Raw genomic sequence first — 22,090 nt, 5'->3', positions numbered from 1 at the left:
CACAAGCAGAGGGAGAAGCAGTCTCCATGCAGGGAGCCCGACGTGGGACTCTATCCCGGGACTCCAGGATTGCGCCCTGGGCCAAAGGCGGGTGCTAAACTGCTGAGCCACCCAGGGATCCCCCGTGACTAGAACTTTTAAGACTTGGGGTGCCTGGGTGAGTTAGTCAGTTAAGCATCCAACTCTTGAATTTGGCTCAGGTCATGGTCTTGGGTCATCAAATAAATCTTAAAAGAAAAAGAACTTTTAAACTTTCTCGCTTAGCAACTTTCATGTATACAATACAATATTATTACCTGTAATCACATTACATCCCCAGGACCTTTTTTTTTTTAATTGGAGTATAGGTGAAACACAATTATACATTAGTATTAGATGAACAGAACTATTTATCTTACAACTGGAAGTTTATACCTTTTGACTACCTTCACCCATTTCATCCAACTTACCACCATTTAAAATTCAGAAGATTTCACATGAAATTCTGATTTCTGGCTTTTCTAGAAAAACCATAAGCTTTCACAATCGTAGTCCTACTTTGTTTGTTTGTTTGTTTGTTAGTGAGCTGGTGGTTGGGGAAGCAGAGGGAGAGAGTCTCAAGGGGGCTCCATGCTCAGAGTGGAGCCTGATGTAGGGTTCGACCTCAGAACCAGACATCATGAGCTCAGCCAAAACCAAGAGTGAGATGCTTAACTGACTGGGCCATCCACGTGACCTAGTAGTCCTAGAAGTCTTGCACAGCAACACTGTAGGAGAGGAGTAGCCACCACTCTTTCAGTGGGGCACTCATTCTTCATTGTTAAAAAAAGATTATTTATTTATTCATGAGAGGCAGAGAGACAGAGGCAGAGACACAGGCAGAGGAAGAAGCAGACTCCATGCAGGGAGCCCGATCTGGGACTCGATCCCAGGTCTCCAGGATTCTGCCGTGGGCCGAAGGCAGCGCCAAACTGCTGAGCCACCCAGGCTGCCCTCATTCTTCATTTTGGCACAGTCACCACCACCCCCTCCTGCCTCCCTGACACTTAGTTGGGCACTCACCATCCTGCTGAGCTAGTATCTCTATACATACGGCCTGCTCCACTCATTTCCATCACCTGTTATCATGTGTGATTCCTCTAGAAGTTTTGGGCATGCAGGTGTCTTCCTGTGAGGGACTGGCCAAAGTACCTCTGTAAAATCATACTCCCAGTATTTGTTTATTTTGTGTGCACACCTCCCAGGGCAGGGCCTTTCAATCTGAGCTACAAGTTCATCAGAAGTGTTTAAGAATTATATTTGATATATTTTAACAACCTTAGCTTTAGAATACTAATTTAAACACATTCACATGTACACTCCAATGTGTCATCAACCAAATTTTAATTCAACCCCAAAATACTGCTTGTACCAGTAGGTTACATTGTTTTGACAAGGCCTCAGAAATAATCTTTTTTTTCTTTCAGAAATAATCTTTAGTAATTGCTATCCAATTGATGAGTAGCTTGATGTTGCAAGGCTAGTAGCTTAAAAATGCCACCATCTGTCTCTAATCTTTGTTAAGGCTTTCGCAGGACTATTAAAATAAATTGGCTATTGAAGCTGGTGCATGACTGCAAATGGCCATCACACCTGCCATTTCAAATTAGAGGTAGGAAAAACCAAGAGGGGCGCCTGGGTGGCTCAGTTGGTGGGGTGCCTGCCTTCAGCTCAGGTCAGTATCCTGGGGTCTTGGGGTTAAGTCCCATGTCAGGCTCCCCACCCCCCTCTCGCTACCCTTTCCCCCACTGTGCTCACTCTCTCAAATAAATAAAATCTTGAAAAAGAAAAGAAAAAAACAAAAAACCTGTTGCTCTGTGGGGAAAGAGGAACTAGACTGGTGGAAGACAAGAATGGGAAGCTTTTCTTTTTCCTTTGTAACACTTTCACTGTGTATCTTTTTGCACTTCTTTTTTATTTATTTTTAAAAGGTTTTACTTATTTGTTCACAAGACACTAGAGAGAGAGAGAGGCAGAAGCAGGCTTCATGCAGGGAGCTGGATGTGGGACTCCATCCTCAGTCCCCAGGATCACTCCTTGGGCTGAAGGCGGCGCTAAACCGCTGAGCCACCCAGGTGTCCCTGCCCCACACCTTTTTCTTTTTCTTTTTCTTTTTTTAAATAAATTTATTTTTTATTGGTGTTCAATTTGCCAACAAATAGAATAACACCCAGTGCTCATCCCATCAAGTGCCCCCCTCAGTGCCCACACCTCTTTCAAACAACATACAATACTAATTCAGTACTAACTATTCCAAATGTTAAAAAAAAAAAAAATTCTTTCAATTTTATTATAAATCAGTGATTACTTAGCGATTCATTATGATAAAACATTTGAGGATTTCTTTTGAAAGTGGGTTCTGCTTTTTTAAAAACGTCTAAACTCATTTTTCCTTTTTTTTTTTTAAAGATTTTATTTATTTATTCAAGAAGAGACAGATTTATTTATTTATTATTATTTTATTATATTTTTTATTATTATATATTTTATTTTATTATATTTATTATTATTTTATTATAATTATTATTATTTATTTATTTATTTATTCAAGAAGAGGCAGAGGGGGAAGCAGGCTCCATGCAGGGAGCCCAAAGCGGGACTCGATCCTGGGTCTCCAGGGTCACGCCCTCGGCCAAAGGCGTCCCTAAACCGCTGAACCACCCAGGGATCTCCCAAAACCCACTTTCCTAACAAAATGCCCTTTGCATTGTTTCTACCCCCAAAAGTTTGGCTGGAGCTGGGAGAGGGAGGGGGATGAGGGCAGGGGAGGGCGGGGGCGGGCGGGGGAGGGCGGGGGCGGGCGGGGCCGGGGGCATAACTACAGAGAGTCCGCCCAAGCAGCAGGTGGCGCTGCGAGCACCGCGAGCCCCCGCCCGCAGCACCCTTGCTCTGAGCAATGGCGGGTGATAATGGGGTCCTCTCTCTGGGGGTGGCTATTCTGAAGCCTGATCGCAGGTGCCCAGTAGTGTTCGCGCCGCAGCGGGAGCGCTGAACCTCGAGGAGGGTAAGAGAAAACATGACGCTCTCCGCGCACCCCGCGGCGAGGGCCGGGGCGGCGGCGGCGGCGGCGGCGCGGAAAACCGCAGGCCGCGGCGGGGAGAGTTCGCGCCGAGCGGCAGGCGGAGCGGCGGGCAGCCCCGCGGCGGGCGGGGTCCTGGAAGAGACGCGAGCCGGCGGCCTGAGGAGGCTACTGACTGAGCAGCGCACCGGGGGAGCGGGGAGGCGCGGCGGAGCACACGGCCCGGGAGCTGACAGACACACGGCGCGGCCGGGACGGCGAGCGAGCGGGCGGGCTCGTGCGGGACGCAGCCATGATCACTTCAGCTGGTGAGTGCGACCGCCGCCGGCGCCGAAAGGGAGGAGCCGCCACGCCGGCTTTTAGCTGAGTCAGGGCCGGTGACTGGGCACCTCCCGGCGGAGCGCCGGCCTGCGCGGCCCCTCGCTGCCCGCCGCGCACCCCGGGCCCGCGGGCTGCCTGTGTGGGCCGGCCTCCCTGAGGGCCGCGGCGGTCACCTCCGGCCGGGAGGTGCCACCCACCCGCAGCGCATCCCACCCGCGCGCGGTCACACCCCCGCGCCCGCGCCCGCGCCGGAGGGGCTTCCTGGGCCCTTTTCCGCCCCCGGGGTGGGGGGGGGGCTCCCTGGATCCTGTCGCTTCCGAGTTTGGCGCCGGGGGATCGTGTGATCCCAGCGCTTCCTCGCAGGTGGCTGGAAGGGGGGGGGGCGGTGCGGCAGCCTCACTACTCTGTAGGCGCCCCGGGCCGGACCCCAGCTCCGTTCTCCTTGGAGTCCAGTCTGAAGCGCACGCGAGCAGTCGAGGCGGGTGTTTCTCGGGGTGCTCCGCTAGTGTTCAGCTCGAGCGCCCAGAGGACTTGTGTGTTCGGCCAAGACAGCCCGCCGGAGCCTGCTTGATACTGATAACCTGTCTGTGGATCGGAGACTAGGTACTCAGTAAAGAATTCTGCATTGAGGGAAGAATTCTGGGGCGTGCGGTGCGAGTTTCAGCGCTTCACCGTTGCCTCTGGAGGCTCGGGTGATGGCCTTGAAATGGCTTGAGCTGTGAAGATAAGCCCCCCACCCCCCACCACAGAGTCATTTGCATATAGCTGTCCACAGCCTTGGTGGTTTGATTTTTTTTTTCTTTCTTTCTTTCTTTCTTTCTTTTCTTTTTTTTTTTTTTTACACTTACCTGCGCGCACACACACACACACACCCATCCTTTCCTCGTCCTGTGTTATCTAGGTTTGTCCACAAGTGTTTTGCTGTAAACAGGCTAGCGGTCAAACTGACTTGTTAAGGAGGAGCTCAAACCCACGTATCTGTGGAGGATTGCTTGACCCTAGAAACCTAGAAGTTACCTTCAGAGATTTCCGAGAGCTGTCACCTGTACCTGGAATTAGACTTTTGTCCCCAAAGCGATACAAATGAAGTGAATTTTAGCTCAAAGAGGACAGAGTTTTTCCAGTCATTGCTCCCGAAAGGTAACGTTTCTTGCCACCTGTAAATGTAGGCATCCTTCTGTTTCACATCCATCCAATGCCACGGCTTTTTCTGATCCCAAGCCATCTTTTATCTTTTGTCTGGGTTACTGTGACAGCCTTAAGATTTTGTTTTTCCACCGTTATCTTCATATAGTCCGATCTTCTTGCTGTATGTAGGCAGAGTAATTTTTTTTCAAATTTTAATCACAGGTTATTTATTTATTTATTTATTTTGCTTAAAATCTCTGGTCATTTCCATTGTGTTTAGAATAAAATCCAGACTTTTAACCAAAGACTTAAATGATTTGATTTCTGCTTTGTCTACTACTCTCTTTTTCACTCACTACACCCTACTGCTCTTTCTGTTCCTGAGTATGTCAGGTTCTATCTTAACCTCAGGACCCTAGCACCTTCTGTTCCCTCTATCTAGAGTCTTTTTCCTCAAGTTTCCCCTTAGCTTCTCAATCTTTAGTCTCAGTTTGAATGTTAGTCTTTCCTGATCATTTTGTTAAAATACACTGCCTACCTCTCTTCCCCTCAGCTGTCCAACTCATAGTCCTGTGATTATTTGTTTACTTACCTCATTTACTATCTGGTACAATTTTGGGCAGCAAAACTTGTTAATTCTTAGAGCACTGCCAAACAGATAGATGGCAGATGTTCAAAAGTGTATTTTTTTAAAAGATTTTATTTATTTATTCATGACAGACAAAGAGAGGCAGAGACTGAGGCAGAGGGAGAAGCAGGCTCCATGCAGGGAGCCTGTTGTGGGACTCGATCCCAGGACTCCAGGATCACACCCTGGGTGGAAGGCAGGCGCTGAACTGCTGAGCCACCCATGGATTCCCCCCAAAAGTGTATTTTGAATGAAGAAATCAGTCAGCTAATCAAATCTATAAATTAATCCCTAGAGTATTTTAAGTAGAGGCTGAAAAAGCACTTGATGGGAATATAATAGAATTTAAACCTTTTCAGGTTACTAGTAATGATCTTTGAGGTCCTACTCTGAGACTCCGTGGTGATACAGTATATTGGTGGTGAGGCGTATTTGTTACTATCATTTGTTACATTAGTGGATCACTTACCAGCCTTTGCTCAGAACCTTTTGTCACCTTGTTTCCCCGTCCTTTCCCTCACAGTGTCTTAGGATCTGTCCCAGGTGCTTAAAGACTAGCCTCACTGGTATGGATTCAAGTTATTCATTCCTTTTTTCCCTAGTCACTAGCTAAGCAGTAAGAACAGTGGTGAATAAGAGATGAACATGTATTGTTAAATTTTTCAAAAGATTCGGCAGCAAAAGGGAGTGGAGAGATAGAGATAGGTGGTTACCGGAGAGAGATATGAGATTGACTGTTTTTTTTTTTTTTTAACATAATATAGGCACATAAAGGGAAATTATGCTAAAAAGCCTTAAAGCAGTAATCTCCCACTTCTCTTTTCTCTTCCTCATCCCTGGAGACAGCCATTGTCTTTTTAAGATTTTATTTATTTATTCATGAGAGAGAGAGAGAGAGAGAGAGAGGCAGAGACATAGGCAGAGGGAGAAGCAGGCTCCCTGCAAGGAGCCCAATGCGGGACTCGATCCCAGGACTCCAGGATTACACCTTGGGCCAAAGGCAGGTGCTAAACCACCGAGCCACCCAGGCATCCCAAAACATTCATTTTCAACTTTTAAGCTGTTTCTTCTGGAACGTACTTCCATATTTATAAATAACATCCAAATACTGCTATAACCTGATTGAAGAAGTTTAGGTAATATCTGCTACTTTTTTTTTATCATGGCAGAAGAGATTTTTCTAGCATCCTAAATTTTTCACATTCCTTGTGTATCTCCCTCTCCCCCCATCTGAAGAGAAGTTCTGTTTTGTTTTTAAGATGGGAAGTAATTGTGTAGGAGTGTAGAGTATTTGATTTAATTGTGTTCCATGAACAAAGGCTGCATTTCTAAGCCAGGACAACAAATTAGTCATAAGGACAACAAATTAGTCATAAATAATACAAAACAGGAGGGTGTAAGAGATTCATCACCTCTTTTGAAGTAGTTCAAACACACCACTGATTGATAGGCAATGAGTAGCATTTTTAGTATGTTTATGAAGTGTTCTGCTGTTCATGATCTGTTCCACAGTTTTTTTTAAAGATCTTATTTATTTATTTATTCATTTATTTATTTATGAGAGACACAGATAGAGAGAATGGCAGAGACACAGGCAGAGAGAGAAGCAGGCCCCATGCGGGGAGCCCGACGTGAGATTCGATCCCAGGACTCCAGGATCATGCCCTGGGTGGAAGACAGGGGCTAAACTGCTGAACTACCCAGGGATCCCAATCTGTTCCACATTTAAAGGATTCTTATCTATCAGCTATCCCACATCACTAGTTCATAATCCACCCCACTCCCCCATTACATTTTTAATTTGTCTTCTCTGTGTTCTTTCAGTTTAGCCTTTCTGTTCTGGACTTCTCATTCCAAGCTAGAGTACCAAGAAGTTCTTTCTATCTGATCTTATGCTTTTAGAATAGTAGTATGCCCTAGCCAGCACAATGGTTCGTTTTGTTGGCTAAGTGTTGTATCCTTTCCTGTATGGCTCTCTAAAGACTGCTGGAGCTACTTGGCAAACCTATACTTATCAATCAAAAATGGCTACATCTCCTAAGTAAACTTATCTTGACACTTTTTAATCAACTCATAGTTTCAGTTCAGTGTTCCAGAATGATTTTAAGATCTATATGGAAAACATCCGAGAGACAGTTTAGTTTTGTGTGTTTTGTTTCTTTGAGATCTAAGGACAGTAATTCCCCATATATTTTTTCTAATAATCCCTTTGACATATGACTATATTTCAAGGTGTATTCTTTTGGAGAGGATAGTTTACTTTCCAATGTTAATGCTAACACCTCAAGGTCATGTGGAAAACGCTGTACTTGGGTCATTGGAAGTCAGAACAAGTAAGATTGCTCATCATTTAACATACCTTCTCGGTTACTTGTGATACAAAGGAGGTGCCTTAATAGAGGCATCTTGAAGTAATTGGTATATTTTACTCTGTTGAGTTGATGACTTCACCTTTTTCTGTAAATAATTTCATAACTGTTGATTTATTTTGTGTGAATAAATTTATTCTAAAGTTGTCTGTGAAGGTTTCCCATTTTGGTCAGTTTGGCCAGAGATTTGCTCAAACTGTATTATCAGTATTACATGGAAAACTCATGGCCCTATAACTGGACCCTATCCCCACAATTTCTGATATAGTATTGATCTAGGATAGGGCCAAGAATTTCCCTTTTTTAAGATTTTATTTATTTATTCATGAAAATACACAGAGAGAAGAAAGAGAGGGGGCAGAGATACAAGCAGAGGGAGAAGCAGGCTCCATGCAGGGAGCCCGACATGGGACTCAATCCTGGGTTTCCAGGATCATGCCCTGGGCTGAAGGCAGCGCTAAACTGCTGAGCCACCTGGGCTGCCCAAGAATTTCCATTTTTAGTAAGTTCCGAGGTAATGCTAATCCTGTGGGTTCAAGGACTATGCTTTGAAAACCAGTGAACTTGGCAAATGTAATTTTTGTGGTGTCATGGTGGTTTGATAACATAATTCTTAAACTTCGAAATAGAAACAGTTACAGTTATAAAGAAAAATAATCATTCTTCTAGTGAAGTCACTCCTCAAAAAATAATTTTCTAATTGTGATTTTTTTTTTTTAAAGATTTTATCTATTTATGCATGAGAAACACACACAGAGAGAGGCAGAGACACAGGCAGAGGGAGAAGCAGGCTTCCATGCAGGGAGCCCGACGTGGGACTTGATCCCAGGTCTCCAGGATCACACCCTAGGGTGAAGGCGGTGCTAAACCACTGAGCCACCTGGGCTGCCCTAATTGTGATATTTTTAAACTAAGTAATAGCTTCTATCTTAGCATATACTTCATAATCATGATATACTTTTTGTCTTTTAGCTGGAATAATTTCTCTTCTGGATGAGGAAGAACCACAGCTTAAGGTATGAGTTGAAGAAAAATTAGGGTTAATATGAACACTGGAAACTCTGAATTTAGTGATATTTGTATATTTTCCATCATTTAAAAACACCATCTTAAACAGTCTATACCCATTCAAATCTAGACCCAAAGGACGATATTTTGGCAGTAGCAATTGGTTTTCCCTAGAGTTTAACAAGGATAAGGTAAAAAATTCTCAGTATGGCGCCAGAACACTCCCCACCCACCCTTGTTTCTTTATCAGAGGAAAGCACAAAAAATTGTTCTTCTGTGTATATTTCAGTAAATATAACTGAAAATTTGGCCATTGATTTGTCAGAAGGTTTTTTTTTTTTTGGTAAAAAGTTGTAATGTTAAGTCTCTCAATGTTGAATTTTATTTTTATCTTCTACAGGAATTTGCACTACATAAATTGAATGCAGTTGTCAATGACTTCTGGGCAGAAATTTCTGAGTCTGTAGATAAAATGTAAGAAATTATTTTATTTCTATAAATTGGATTAAAGTAGATCAACTAATTCTCTGTGAAAAAAAATAATTGTGGATGTGGGTCATATGGCTTATTAATTCGTTTAGGATTTTGCTGCTACTAAATATGTTTAGATTTGGGATTTTTAAGGAGAACCAGTTTGAGCTAGACTTACACTTCTAATTTCTTTCAGAGAAGTTTTGTATGAAGATGAAGGTTTCCGGAGTCGGCAGTTTGCAGCCTTAGTGGCATCTAAAGTATTTTATCACCTTGGAGCTTTTGAGGAGTCTCTGAATTATGCACTTGGAGCTGGTGACCTCTTCAATGTCAATGATAACTCTGAATACGTGGAGACTATTATAGGTAATTATTTTCCATCCTGGTAAAGCTTTATCTTGTCGGCTTCTTTCTTGCTGTGGTGCATATAAAATTTTAGTTCTGAATTACTACTTGCTGTTGCCAAATTTAATTTAATGTTTTTTTTATTTTTAAGATTTTATTTATTTATTTATTCATTAGATACAGAGAGAGAGAGAGAAAGGCAGAGGCACAGGCAGAGGAAGAAGCAGGCTCTATGCAGGTAGCCCAACGTGGAACTCGATCCCGGGTCTCCAGGATCATGCAGGGCTGAAGATGGCGCTAAACTACTGGGCCACCCGTGCTGCCCGCCAAATTTAATTTTAATTGGAAGTTCATAATCCTATAATATTATGCAAGCCGAGTTTTTAGATCTGCCTTCCAATTTTGTGATTTATTATTTTTTGACATAATGAACAGTAACATTAATAATAGTAATAATGAAGAAACTTACCTCACAAAACATTTTATGGAAGAATCTAAGAAATTATTCAGAAACGGTCTAATCAACCTAAAGATAATTATCTTAGTTATTGCTACTCCAGTGAGCGTTCTGTTATATGAAAAAGTTAGATTATTATGAGTAACTAAATGACAGCTGTTTATAGAGTTACTTCTTTTTTTCCTTTTTTTTTCTTATAGAAGTATATATAGAGTTATTTCTAATAACAGAAACCATTATTGACTATCTTCATTCTGCTAGGCACTTTGCTACTCATTTTTCATGGCATGGTTTATTCCACAGCTGCCCTGTGAGGAAGGCCATATCCATTTTACAAATGAAAAAACTTGAGTTTTGAGATGATAGAGACACATGGCTATTAAGTAGGCTTACTTCAAAATCCATATTATTTCTACTAGCAACCATCATTTTTTTCATTTGTTTCTTTATTTTAGAAGTGGGGGTAGCATACTGGCAAGACTTTGGGCTCTTTATCTTGTAAATTAAACTATAAGGTTTTGTTCAGCGATTTGTAGATTTTTTTTTTTAAGATTTTATTTATTTATTCATTCATGAGAAACAGAGAGAGAGAGAGAGAGGCAGAGACAGAGGTAGAGGGAGAAGCAGGCTCCATACACAGAACCCAATGTGGGACTTGATCCTGGGTCTCCAGGATCATGCCCTGGACTGAAGGAGGTGCTAAACTGCTGGGCCACCCGGGCTGCCCAGGAATTTGTAGCTTTAAAAAAATTTGAAAACTCCTGATCTAATAGATGAAAGAATAGACTGCATACCCTTCAGACAGTTCTATAGGAATATCAGGCTTTCAATCATAGTTACAGAGAGCAGAAGGGTATATTCTTTCAGTAGTGTAGTATATTTTTTTGAATAGCTGATTTTTTTATTTTTATTTTTTTTTAAGATTTTATTTATTCATGAAAGACACACACACACAGAGAGGCAGAGACGCAGGTAAAGGGAGAAGCAGGCTCCATGCAGGGAGCCCAATATGGGACTTCATCCCAGGTGTCCAGGATCACGCCCTGGGCTGAAGGCAGCACCAAACTGCTGAGCCACCCGGGCTGCCCTGATTTTTTTTTTTTTTTTAAGATTTTATTTATTTGACAGAGAGAGAGAGGACAAGCAGGGGGAGTAGCAGACTGAGAAGGAGAAAAAAGCAAGCGCTGCGCTGAGCAGGGAGCCCAATGTGGCAGGCCTCAATTCTTGAAACCTGGGGTTATGATTCTCGAAACCTGGGGTCATGACCCTAGCTGAAAGCAGCCGCTTAACTGGCTGAGCCATTCAAGCGCCCCTGAATTGCTGATTCAAAAGAGGTCTGGCTTATTCACCTGAACCCTTAAAAGGAGAAATTTGGCCTTCTCTTTCAGAAATTGGGAAGTGCTACACAAGCTGCTTCAAAGGATACTTTCAAACGTCTGTGACGTTCTAACTAGAATTCTGCATTTATGATTTTAAAGTTTTTGCTGTTGCAAGTAACTTAATCCTGTTGGGGGGTGGTCATTGAATTGGAATTTTCATCTATAATTCTATGGAAAGAACAAGTGGTTTTAAAGAACAGACCATAACATTTGAAACATGGAGCGCTTTCTCTATTGAGATAGAAATGGGGAGTTAAAAACACATAGTCTCACTTTTTTTATTTCAAGGATTTTTTTTTTGATGAATACTGATAATTTTTTCAACAATGATGTGCAAGTGCTTGCATTGCTACTATTTTACAAAACATGTTTTAAACAGAACTGTTGGTCCGTAAGTGGCTATGAGGTGGTAGATGCCTTCCCTCTCTAAATGCTGTCATCTTAGCTTGTAGAAGGCAATTGTTGATAAATTGACCAATCCTCTTTGCTTTTTTCTTTGTATGAAAGTGGGGGAACTTCTAGGGTTTTTTGTTTTGTTTTTTGTTTTTAAGATTTTATGTATTTATTCATGAGAGACACAGAGAGACAGAGACACAAGCAGAGGGAGAAGCAGGCTCCCTGCAGGGAGCCTGATGTGGGACGCCAGGGTCATGCCCTGATCCAAAGGCAGATGCTCAACCACTGAGCCACCCAGGTGTCCCTGGGGATTTCTAGTTTTTTAGGGACTGTTAAAATGGATCATTTTGAGGGTGCTTGGGTTGTGTAGTCCGTTGAGTATCTGACTCTTAGTTTCAACTGAAGATCATGGGATGAAGCCACATGTTGGGCTCTGTGCTCAGCACAGAGTCTGCTTGATATATACTCTTCCCCTCTATGCACACATGCTTTCTCTCAAATAAAAAAAAAAGAAGGAATGGATTATTTTTGTTTTGTTTTGTTTTGTTTATTGTATTTTTAAGATTTTATTTTTTTATTCATGAGAGACACAGAGAGGCAGAGACATAGGCAGAGGGAGAAGCAGGCTCCATGCAGGGAGCCCAATGTGGGACTCGATCCCAGGACTCCCGGATCATGCCCGGAGCCAAAGGCAGATGCTCATCTGCTGAACCACCCAGGCGTCCCAAGAATGGATTGTTTTGAACGTCAGTGAAATTTGTGAGGGGATACACAAAATAGAATTTGGAAAGAGCTTCCTAGGATCTTATTGAATATTATACATCCAGAAAATTCAAAACTAGTAAATTTTCTTGCTGTTATAAGAAGACTTTAGATGGGAATGAGACTAGATTCTGGGATATAGTTGTGATATAAACCTGGTAAGTAAAAGCGTGAATCTTATTTGAAACCTCAAAGGTATATTTTTCCCCTTCAGTTATAATTTAAGGAAAATCCCCCAGTTGTTCAATTCTGTTACTTTCTGATAAGATAGGTGTAATGTTTCATCACTTAACTATATTTGGTTCAAAAAACTCGTATTAAGAACTGGTTAAGATTTTCTGCAACCAGAATTGTTTTAAGGTCTGCTTTTTGAGTGCCATTTTATTCTTATTAACTGTAAGTAAATGTGCATGGTTCTGCCTGGATGGACCCTGTATGTGATATATTCCAAATTACTAAAGGACTGCTTCTCCCAATATAGATCCATTTAACTTGAGCCATCTAGTGGGCCAGTAATTCTTTTTTTTTTTTTTTAAGATTTTATTTATTTATTCATGAGAGACAGAGAGAGAGAGAGAGAGAGAGGGAGAGAGAGAGAGAGAGGCAAAGACATAGACAGAGGGAGAGCAGGCTCCATGCAGGGAGCCCGATGTGGGACTCCATCCCAGGACTCCAGGATCACACCCTGAGCGGAAAGCAAACACTTAACTGCTGTGCCACCCAAGCATCCCTGGGCCAGTAATTCTTTATGCTAATTCAAATCATTTGTTTCTCAGGGTTATAGTTTGCAGCTAATTAATCTTGCCCTTGTACCCTTTCTTCTTTTTGAAAGGGAGAATGACAAGTCAATGAGTTATAGAGAATATAACTACTGTATGTCATTCACTTGGGTATTTACTCATCTTCCTTATGAAGTTGGAAGAAGACTTAGGGAAATTCCTTTTATTGGTTATTCCTAATAAATTTAAAATGTGGTTGTAAAGTATTGTGAGTTATAAACAAATATTTCTCATCAAGTATGCTATTGGTACTTTTCAGTATGTTGCCCTATTCTCTCCATCCACCCAAATCATTGTGTAATGTGAAAGCCAAATTGTGCCACTGGATTTTAACACTGGCAGTGAGGTGGGGGTGGGGGGCTGGGACTGGGGATTGTGTAGGTTTCACCCACCTTACTTTGGAACAGCATGTCAACAGATATGTGAAAATTGCTGGAAAGGTTTTTGGAAATCTTTGGAATTGTCTTTAGAACCTGTGGTACATTTCAGATCTCACTATTATTTTACAAAGATGATTAGACATGGTCTTTACTGTCAATGAGCTAATAGTTTCACTAATTTGAAGAAGTCTAATTTATTGCTCTGTGATAATTGTTATAATCGGTCTTTTTAAATATCCTCAGTAATAGCAAATTTTTGTTTCTTTTTAAAGATTTTATTTATTTATTCATGAGAGACAGAGAGAGAGAGAGACAGGCAGAGGGAGAAGCAGGCTTCATGCAGGGAACTCAACGTGGGACTCCATCCCAGATCTCCAGGATCAGGCCCTGGGCTGAAGGTGGCGCTAAACCACTGAGCCACCCAGGCTACCCCCAAATAATTGTTTTTGAAAGTGAAACAGTAGCTATTTGTAGCCAACTCTGTCTGATAAGCAATACAGTCAAGTTGAGTAATAGGATTTTGGTCAAAGTATCATAGCAAGATAGAAATGTTTTGAATAATGTCAGCTTCATTAGAATTAGTACATAAGCCTCCCAGTGTAACTGTTATGAAGGGAACGATATTAGTTTGAAAGTATAACTTCTAGAATTTAAAAAGCCTGAAATTTGTTTATTACTTTATAGTTTTCCCAGAAGTTATGATTATAGAATGTGGGCATTTGTCTTTTCTAGTAGTTTAGTCCTGTTTACAAGGTGATTCATTGTTTTATTTTCTTTATAGCAAAATGCATTGACCACTACACCAAACAATGTGTGGAAAATGCAGATTTGCCAGAAGGAGAAAAAAAACCAATTGACCAGAGATTGGAAGGCATTGTAAATAAAATGTTCCAGCGATGTCTAGATGATCACAAGTATAAGCAGGCCATTGGTATTGCTCTAGAGACACGAAGACTGGATGTCTTTGAGAAGACTATACTGGAGTCGGTAGGTAGCTAATGTGATTTTAAAGATTGTTATTGATGGGGAATCAGCAAAGCAAGTTATTTAAAAACCATGGATAATGAAAAGAAAAATCTAATTTAGAAATAATAAGGTGCTCTTTTGCCAGATGTTTTATTTTTACATTTACATATGAACTGTGGCTGTGTTTTTTGGTCATCAAATACCTGCTTTTATCTTACCACATTCATTCCTTTAAGTCTTGCACGGGGAAGATGTTTTAAATATCCTGCCCCCTCCTTTTTTTCCAAGATTTTATTTATTTATCTATGAGAGATACAGGCAGAGGGAGAAGCAGGCTCCCTGCAGGGAGACTGATGTGGGACTCCATCCCAGATCCCAGGATCAGTACCTGAGCTGAAGACAGATGCTCAACCGCAGAGCCATCCAGGCATCCCTCTCCTGCCCTTTTTAAGAATACTGTACTGATTAACTATTTTAATGCATTTATTATGGCTAAACCTACAGACTTGCTTCTTGGTTTGAGGGTGTTTTGCAATAATTATGACAGTGGTAGTAATTCTGTGTAAGAAAGTGGTCAGGAAGGTGCAAGACTGAGTTAAATGGACATTAATCTTCATGCCCACTTTGCCTGCCTTACCACCTGTCTGTCTTCGTGAGCTGGCTTTCTGTACTCCAGCCTCACCTCAGTTCCTACATGTATCCTGCCCCATTCCTCTTACCAGAAATAATGTCTCTGCTGAAAATATTCTTTTCTTTACCTCCTTTATTCCTGTTCAAGATTGAGAGTTCACTTTAACAGTCACTTGCTTACAGATCCATTGATTCCCAGCACCTATACTGTTCACTACCCCCTACTGCAAAGATTAGGTCCAGTTCTCTTGTTAATCTCCTAGAGCCTTGTTTTTTTTTTCTTATAGAGTCTACCACTATAGTAACTAATTAGTGGTAGGTAACATTTGTGTTTAGCAGCAGTGATAAGAGTTAAATGAGTAAATGAATGAGCAACCTAATATGATAGAATTGGATCTTGTTTTATTCTGTTTTATTTTGGGGCAATTTTTCCTTCATGTTATAGAATTAAAATATTTATTTTCATTCACTCAACAAATGTTTTTTGAGTGTTTGCTGTATGTCAGACACTGTTCTAGGCATTGGAATAGTGGCAAATGAGACCAACAACAAAGTTCCTGCCCAGATGGAGCAATCCATTGGGGGAATAGGTAATTGAGCAAATAAAAATATAAAGTAAAGGTGTTCTTTTTTTTTTTTTCCCCAAAAAAAGAAGAGTAAAAAATGCCTCTTACTTTGCATCCTAGGGCATGTATATGCATATGACTTAAGTTTTATGAAACAGTACCTACTTTTGCTACTTGTGATAACTCTGATATTTTAAAATTGTATTTCACCAAAAATGTGGGTCCCATTAAGTTGATTTCATTATACAGTGATGGGTCACAACTTGCTTTTTGAGAAGTACTCCCATAGCTCTTCAATATGCTTGTATGTTGAAGGACTTTATAAGTTGGTATCTCAGATGTTGAATATGCTTTGGAGAACTGTAAGATATACATAGACTAAAAATTTCCTCAAGGAGAGCACCAGCTCTCTGCAACACCACTCAAAACTTGAATCACTCAGAGCTGGAGAATAGCTCTATCGTACTGTGTTCCTGGCTATCAAGTATAGACAAAGCAGTAAGACTTGGGGACTAACAAGATTGGGGGCAGAAGGATAAAGGACTTCAGTAGACATACTTGAAAAACATAGCCATTTGGTGTATGGACAGTTGTATATATCTTTTTTTAATGATTAACAGCATCACTCTTATAGTATTCTGTGTTCACATAGTGAGAATTCAGGGTGATCACAAAATATTGTTTTCAACCCATTTTTTATGAAAAGAGGAAATAGGTCATTTTAAGATTTTTATCTAAAATGTTTATTTTTAAGTTCTGTTTTTCAAGTAGGAGATAAAGCTTTGGCTGCTTAAAATAACTATAAAGAACATAGATTAAAGTAATTTGATTTTTTTTTTTAAGATTTAATTTTTTTAAGATTTAAAATCTTAAAAACCCAGAGAAAGAGAGAGGCAGAGACACAGGCAGAGGGAGAAGCAGGCTCCCTAGTGGGAGCCCTATGTGGGACTTGATCCTCGGACTCCAGGATCATGCCCTGGGCCAAAGGCAGGCACTAAACCGCTGAGCCACCCAGGGATCCATCTCCCCATTTGATTTCTAAATAAAATAATGCTTCAGTAACCAGATAATGATGTGTCTTGAAATTTCTCTTTCAGAATGATGTCCCAGGAATGCTAGCTTATAGCCTCAAGCTCTGCATGTCTTTAATGCAGAATAAACAGTTTCGGAATAAGGTACTAAGGGTTCTAGTTAAAATCTACATGAACTTGGAGAAACCCGATTTCATCAATGTTTGTCAGGTACTTACTTATGTTATGTTATGTTATGTTATGTTACCTTACGTCACACTACTTTATGCTGCACTGCTGGGCTGCGCCTCACTACTTTACATCACGTTAAGTTACTCTCATGCTTTCATATGTGTATCTCAGTTGATTTTCACAACAGCCCTGTGAAGATTAAGGTGTACACTTATATTTTTTAGTGGTAAGAAACAATCTTACAAAGCTAAAAACCTGTTTTGTTGTAATGCATCCTGTGTATTCTTTTTACATTTGGAAAGTATTCCAAACATTTAAGGAAATTTCGGAAACTAGGTCAAAAAAAGTAAAAGGTAGAAGAAGAGATAAAAACAGTACCTATGCTATGTCATTCTAAAATGAATTTTAGGTGTAAAAATGATCCTTGGCTTTAATACCCAGACACAGCCAAAACATTTGGGTATATTTTATCTCTTTCCATGTATGAATTTGCTTGTACATTTTTAAAACTTAAGATCATCCAGAAAATGAAAAGTGTATCTTTCCCTTTCCCTAGGCCTTTTCTCAGAGATAATGCATACATTTTCCCCCATTTATTAGTACGTCTTTAATGGCTGCATTGTATTTTGTTGACTGGAAGTACATGAGTTTTCTTTTTAACAATATCATACTATATGAAATTTTGTATTCTGCTTAGAGCATAGCACTTTGTCATAGGTTTTGTTACTTTATCACTATAATGTGTTCTCATATATTTTCATCCTGTATACATTTTTAAAATTTAGAGTAATGCATCTTTTTTATATGCTTTTGAAGCAAGTTTGAAACATAGAAAAGGCTGGAAGAAAAATCATATCACTGAAAACCAACATTTTAGTGTATTTCTTGTCAGTTTTCTCTATATAGCTTTTTGAAGTTTTGTTTGCTTTTAGTTTTTAATATTTTTTTATTTTTTATTTTTATTTTTTAATTTATTTAAGATAGTCACAGAGAAAGAGAGAGAGAGAGAGAGAGGCAGAGACATAGACAGAGGGAGAAGCAGGCTCTATGCACTGGGAGCCCAATGTGGGATTCGATCCCGGGTCTCCAGGATCGCGCCCTGGGCCAAAGGCAGGCGCTAAACCGTTGCGCCACCCAGGGATCCCAATAGTTTTTAAAATATAAGTGTTTTAAAACTTATATGAAATCAATAGTCCTCTGCTCACCTGTGTATTTCAGTTTTATTCCTCAGAGGCAGGTTTTTTTTTTTTTTTTTTTTAAGCTGTTTTATTCCTTGTTCCTTCAAAACTTTTTAACACTTTTACATTTTTAAAATACATTTTTTTGAACAAGTAATAGTACAGTTGCATGATTCAAAATTTAAAAAGAACCAAAGGGAATACAGTGAAGTCTTTCTACTCCTTTCTTTGACTCCTAAGTTCCTTTCTCTGATGGCAAACAGTATCAATTATATGTATCCTTCCAGTTTTAACATTTTTCCATGTTCTAAGTTTTCACAAACTGTTGTTTCAACTATTTCTTGACTGTGTGATAATCATTTAGTGGATGCACTTTGCCTTAACCATTCTCTTGTTATTGATCATTTATTTTGTTTCCATTATTTCTTATTCTTAATTTGTAATAACTTTGATTAATGTGTTCATTTTGAAATTAGCTGTTTGCTACTTTGAGGAAACAAAATTTAATTTGAATTCTTAAAAAATAAAAATCTAAACTTATTGGATAGTTTTGTTGAAATATGACAGATTATAAGAATAATAAGAGAAATACTTCAAAATGGTTATTTTAGTGCCTTTTATTCTGGCCTAGCATGATACAATGTGTGTTAAATGAATGACTCCTATAATTTATGGTGAAGTAGAAAATTCAAATTAAGGAGCACTTGATAATAAAATACAGGTAAGATTTGAAGAAGCCAAGATTCATTCACCTACTAATTATCAAGTACTGCTAATTGCCAGGCACAATATTAGGAGCTATGAATATAAACTGTTGCTTTTCTTATGGAAAGAAGATGCCATTTTTAGGAAAACTGCCTGGTGCCAGGATCAGAAATGGAATGCTAGAGCTGGAATTAAAATTTAAAATTAATCAGTTTTTTTTTTTTAAAGAAAGAAATGGAGTACTAGAATAGCTTATCTCCAGTTTGCCTGTGCTTATATTTTAAGGTTTTCTGTATTATTAATTGTCATTGTCTAAATATTTTATTGGCAAAGTTTTCAATTATTATGTAATTGTCCCTTTATCTGCATTTCAGTGCTTAATTTTCTTAGATGATCCTCAGGCTGTGAGTGATATCTTAGAAAAACTGGTAAAGGAAGACAACCTCCTGATGGCTTATCAGATTTGTTTTGATTTGTATGAAAGTGCTAGCCAGCAGTTTTTGTCATCTGTAATCCAGAATCTTCGAACTGTTGGCACCCCTATTGCTTCTGTGCCTGGATCCACCAATACGGGTACTGTTCCAGGATCAGAGAAAGACAGGTATAAGTATCTTTTTCTGCATCAGAGCTAATTGAACAATCTTTATTTCATTTTGCAAATAGTTGGAATATTCATAGACTGCATAGTCTATGAAGAATTTCAAAATTAGCTTTCATAGATTGTAAAGTCTTACTAAGGCTATTGCTCTGTTTTGCACTCTGTTGGGTACATTAAAGACCAAAGAAAGGGACCCTTCTAGAAAGAAATGGAAGTGATTGATAGAGAGGGCCAATTGCGTATTGCTAGCTAAGCAAGTAAATAAAATTTCAGGTGGGTGGAGCATGTTGGTGGTTCAGTTGGTTGAGTATCTGACTCTTGATTTCAGCTCAGGTCTTGATATCATAATCATGAGTTCAAGCCCGTGTTGGGCTCCATACCCAGCATGGGGCCTACTTAAAAAAAAAAAAACTTCAGATTGGTTAAGTGTGCTAGAATTTAGATATTTGGAAAGTAAGAAACATTTCCAGCTTTTTGTGCTTTTGTTAAAACAAAATATGTATTTATCTTAGGCCAATACAGTATTAGATTTTATTTTTTTGTAATTTCTTATGTATTTAGACCATTTATTAAAAATATTTAAATGTGTCTTTGCAATGGAGCGCCTGGGTGGCTCGGTTGGCTAAGCGTCCAAATCTTGATTTCTGCTCAGGTAATAATCTTGGTTGTGAAATCAAGCCCCGTGTTGGGCTCCTGCTCGGTGTGGAGCCTGCTTAAGATTCTCTCTGTCTTCAGATTTCATTGGCCTTCTAACTTGCCCTCAAAACACCAGAAATAGTCCTGCCTCAGTAAGGTTTTCTTGAATTTTAGTTTTTAGTATTTGTTTTCTTCCCTTATTTTTCTTTTTGGGGACCTATTGTTAAATGTAAGTTGGATTTTCTTTTCCTAGTCTTCTATATTTCTCACTTCCTTTTGAATTCTTTTCAGCTCTTCAGTTCTTTTAAATGAATAATATTTTAGATATTATAAAATGCACATATCCTGATGCTACAGTTGAAGGAGTTCTGACAATATAAACACCCATATAACCATCACCTCTGTTTTCATCCCAGAAATTTTTCCTGTGCCCTTTGAGGTCAACCCATTCCCCCTGAAGCAAACACTGGTTTGCTTTCTGTCAGCATAGGTTAGTTTTGCCAGTTCTGAAGTTCATAAAACTGGGTCAGATAGCATGTCTTTTGTTTCTGCTGCTTTCACTCAACACATTTGTGATGTGTATCTGTTTTTTGGATGAATCAGTAACTGATTCCTTTTCAATGTTGAGCAACATTTCATTGTATATACCAGGTTTGTTTATTCATTCTTACATTGATGGACATTTGGATTGTTTCAGAACATGACTATTAGGAACATTCCTGTATAAGTCTTTTTGTGGACAAATGTTTTCTTTTGGGTAAATATGTAGGATTAGAATAGCTGGGTCACAAGGTATATGTTTAACTTGGTAAGAATCTGCCAAACTGTATTCATCATGGTTGCCCATTTTACCCTCCCAGCAACAATGTATTAGCATTCCATTTGTTTGTTTGCCAACAGTAGATGTTATCTCTTTAATATTACTCATTCAAGTGGTATAAAGTGATGTTTTGCTATAATTTTAATACAAGTAATTTGTCAGATATATTGTTATGAATATATTCCTCTAGTCTTTGGCTTATCTTTTCATTTTATTGGTATTTTTTGATGAACAGAAGTTTTTATTTTTGATAATCCATTTTTCCATTTTGTTATCCCAATCTAAGAAATTCTTTGCCAACTTCATAATTGTAAAGATATTCTGCTACACTTTTTTCTAGAAGCTATATAGTTTTAGTTTTGTGTTTAGGTCTGTGATAGAACTCAACTTATAACCCTTCATATGTGGTGTGAGGTAGGAGTAGAGTTTGTTTAGATGCATGGATGTCTAGCAGTTTCATTACCATTTGTTTATTTTATTATTTTTAAAAGATTTTATTTATTCATGAGAGACACAGAGAGAGACAGAGACACAGGCAAAGGGAGAGAAGCAGGCTTCGTGCAGGGAGCCGGATGTGGGACTGGATCCCAGGACTTGGGACCACGCCCTGAACCCTGAGCCAAAGGCAGCCAGCCGCTCAACCGCTGAGCCACCTAGGCATCCCATTACCATTTGTTTAAAAGACTGCTTTCCCTTTTGAATTTCTTTGGAGCTTTTGACATGTGATAATGTTGATAGATTTCTCTATTCTTTTCCATTTATCTATTCATCTTTCCTTATACCAGTACCACAGTATCTTTATTACTAAAGCTTAAGTTAGTGAAAGTCCTGTAGTTACAATCTCCCTTTTTTCTCCCTCTCACTGCCAAGTTTTGGGTCTCTTGCATTTCTATAAGTCTGGGGGTATTCTCATTGTAATTGTATTGAATCTCTTCAATTTGGGGCAAATTAAAATCCTAACTATTGATTTTATAATCCATAAGCATACTATTGTTCTTCATTTATTTAGATTTCTTTTTTTTTTTTTTTTTTTAAGATTTTATTTATTCATGAGAGAGAGAGGCAGAGACACAGGCAGATGGAGAAGCCGGCTCCATGTTGGGAGCCCAACATGGGACTTGGTCCTGGGTCTCCAGGATCACACCCTAGGCTGAAGGCAGCGCTAAACTGCTGAGCTACCCAGGCTGCCCTATTTAGATTTTCTTTAATATTTCTCAGCAGCATTCTGTAGATTTTAGTTCAGAGATTTTATACATTTTTTCTTAAATTCATTCTTAAGTATGTTTTTTTGATGCTATTGCTAAGTGGTATGTTAAATTTCAATTTCTA

General features: G+C 39.5%; 1 protein-coding gene across 1 annotated transcript in view; it reads left to right on the top strand.

The window, feature by feature from the left end:
• The first annotated feature begins 3,147 nt into the window (after window positions 1–3,147).
• The window catches only part of PSMD1 (proteasome 26S subunit, non-ATPase 1), a 92,959-nt gene continuing 74,016 nt past the window's right edge, over window positions 3,148–22,090 (top strand). The window contains exons 1-7 of the mRNA XM_026006273.2: window positions 3,148–3,345; window positions 8,456–8,499; window positions 8,892–8,965; window positions 9,159–9,328; window positions 14,242–14,447; window positions 16,720–16,863; window positions 19,082–19,308. Coding sequence (XP_025862058.1) covers window positions 3,330–3,345; window positions 8,456–8,499; window positions 8,892–8,965; window positions 9,159–9,328; window positions 14,242–14,447; window positions 16,720–16,863; window positions 19,082–19,308 — 881 coding nt within the window. The 5' untranslated portion in view covers window positions 3,148–3,329. The remainder of the gene's footprint in view (window positions 3,346–8,455; window positions 8,500–8,891; window positions 8,966–9,158; window positions 9,329–14,241; window positions 14,448–16,719; window positions 16,864–19,081; window positions 19,309–22,090) is intronic.

Source organism: Vulpes vulpes, chromosome 9 (assembly GCF_048418805.1).
Source record: "Vulpes vulpes isolate BD-2025 chromosome 9, VulVul3, whole genome shotgun sequence".
Taxonomy (NCBI): domain Eukaryota; kingdom Metazoa; phylum Chordata; class Mammalia; order Carnivora; family Canidae; genus Vulpes; species Vulpes vulpes.
The sequence above is the reverse complement of the archived record's forward strand: the minus strand, read 5'-3'. Positions and strand labels throughout refer to the sequence as shown.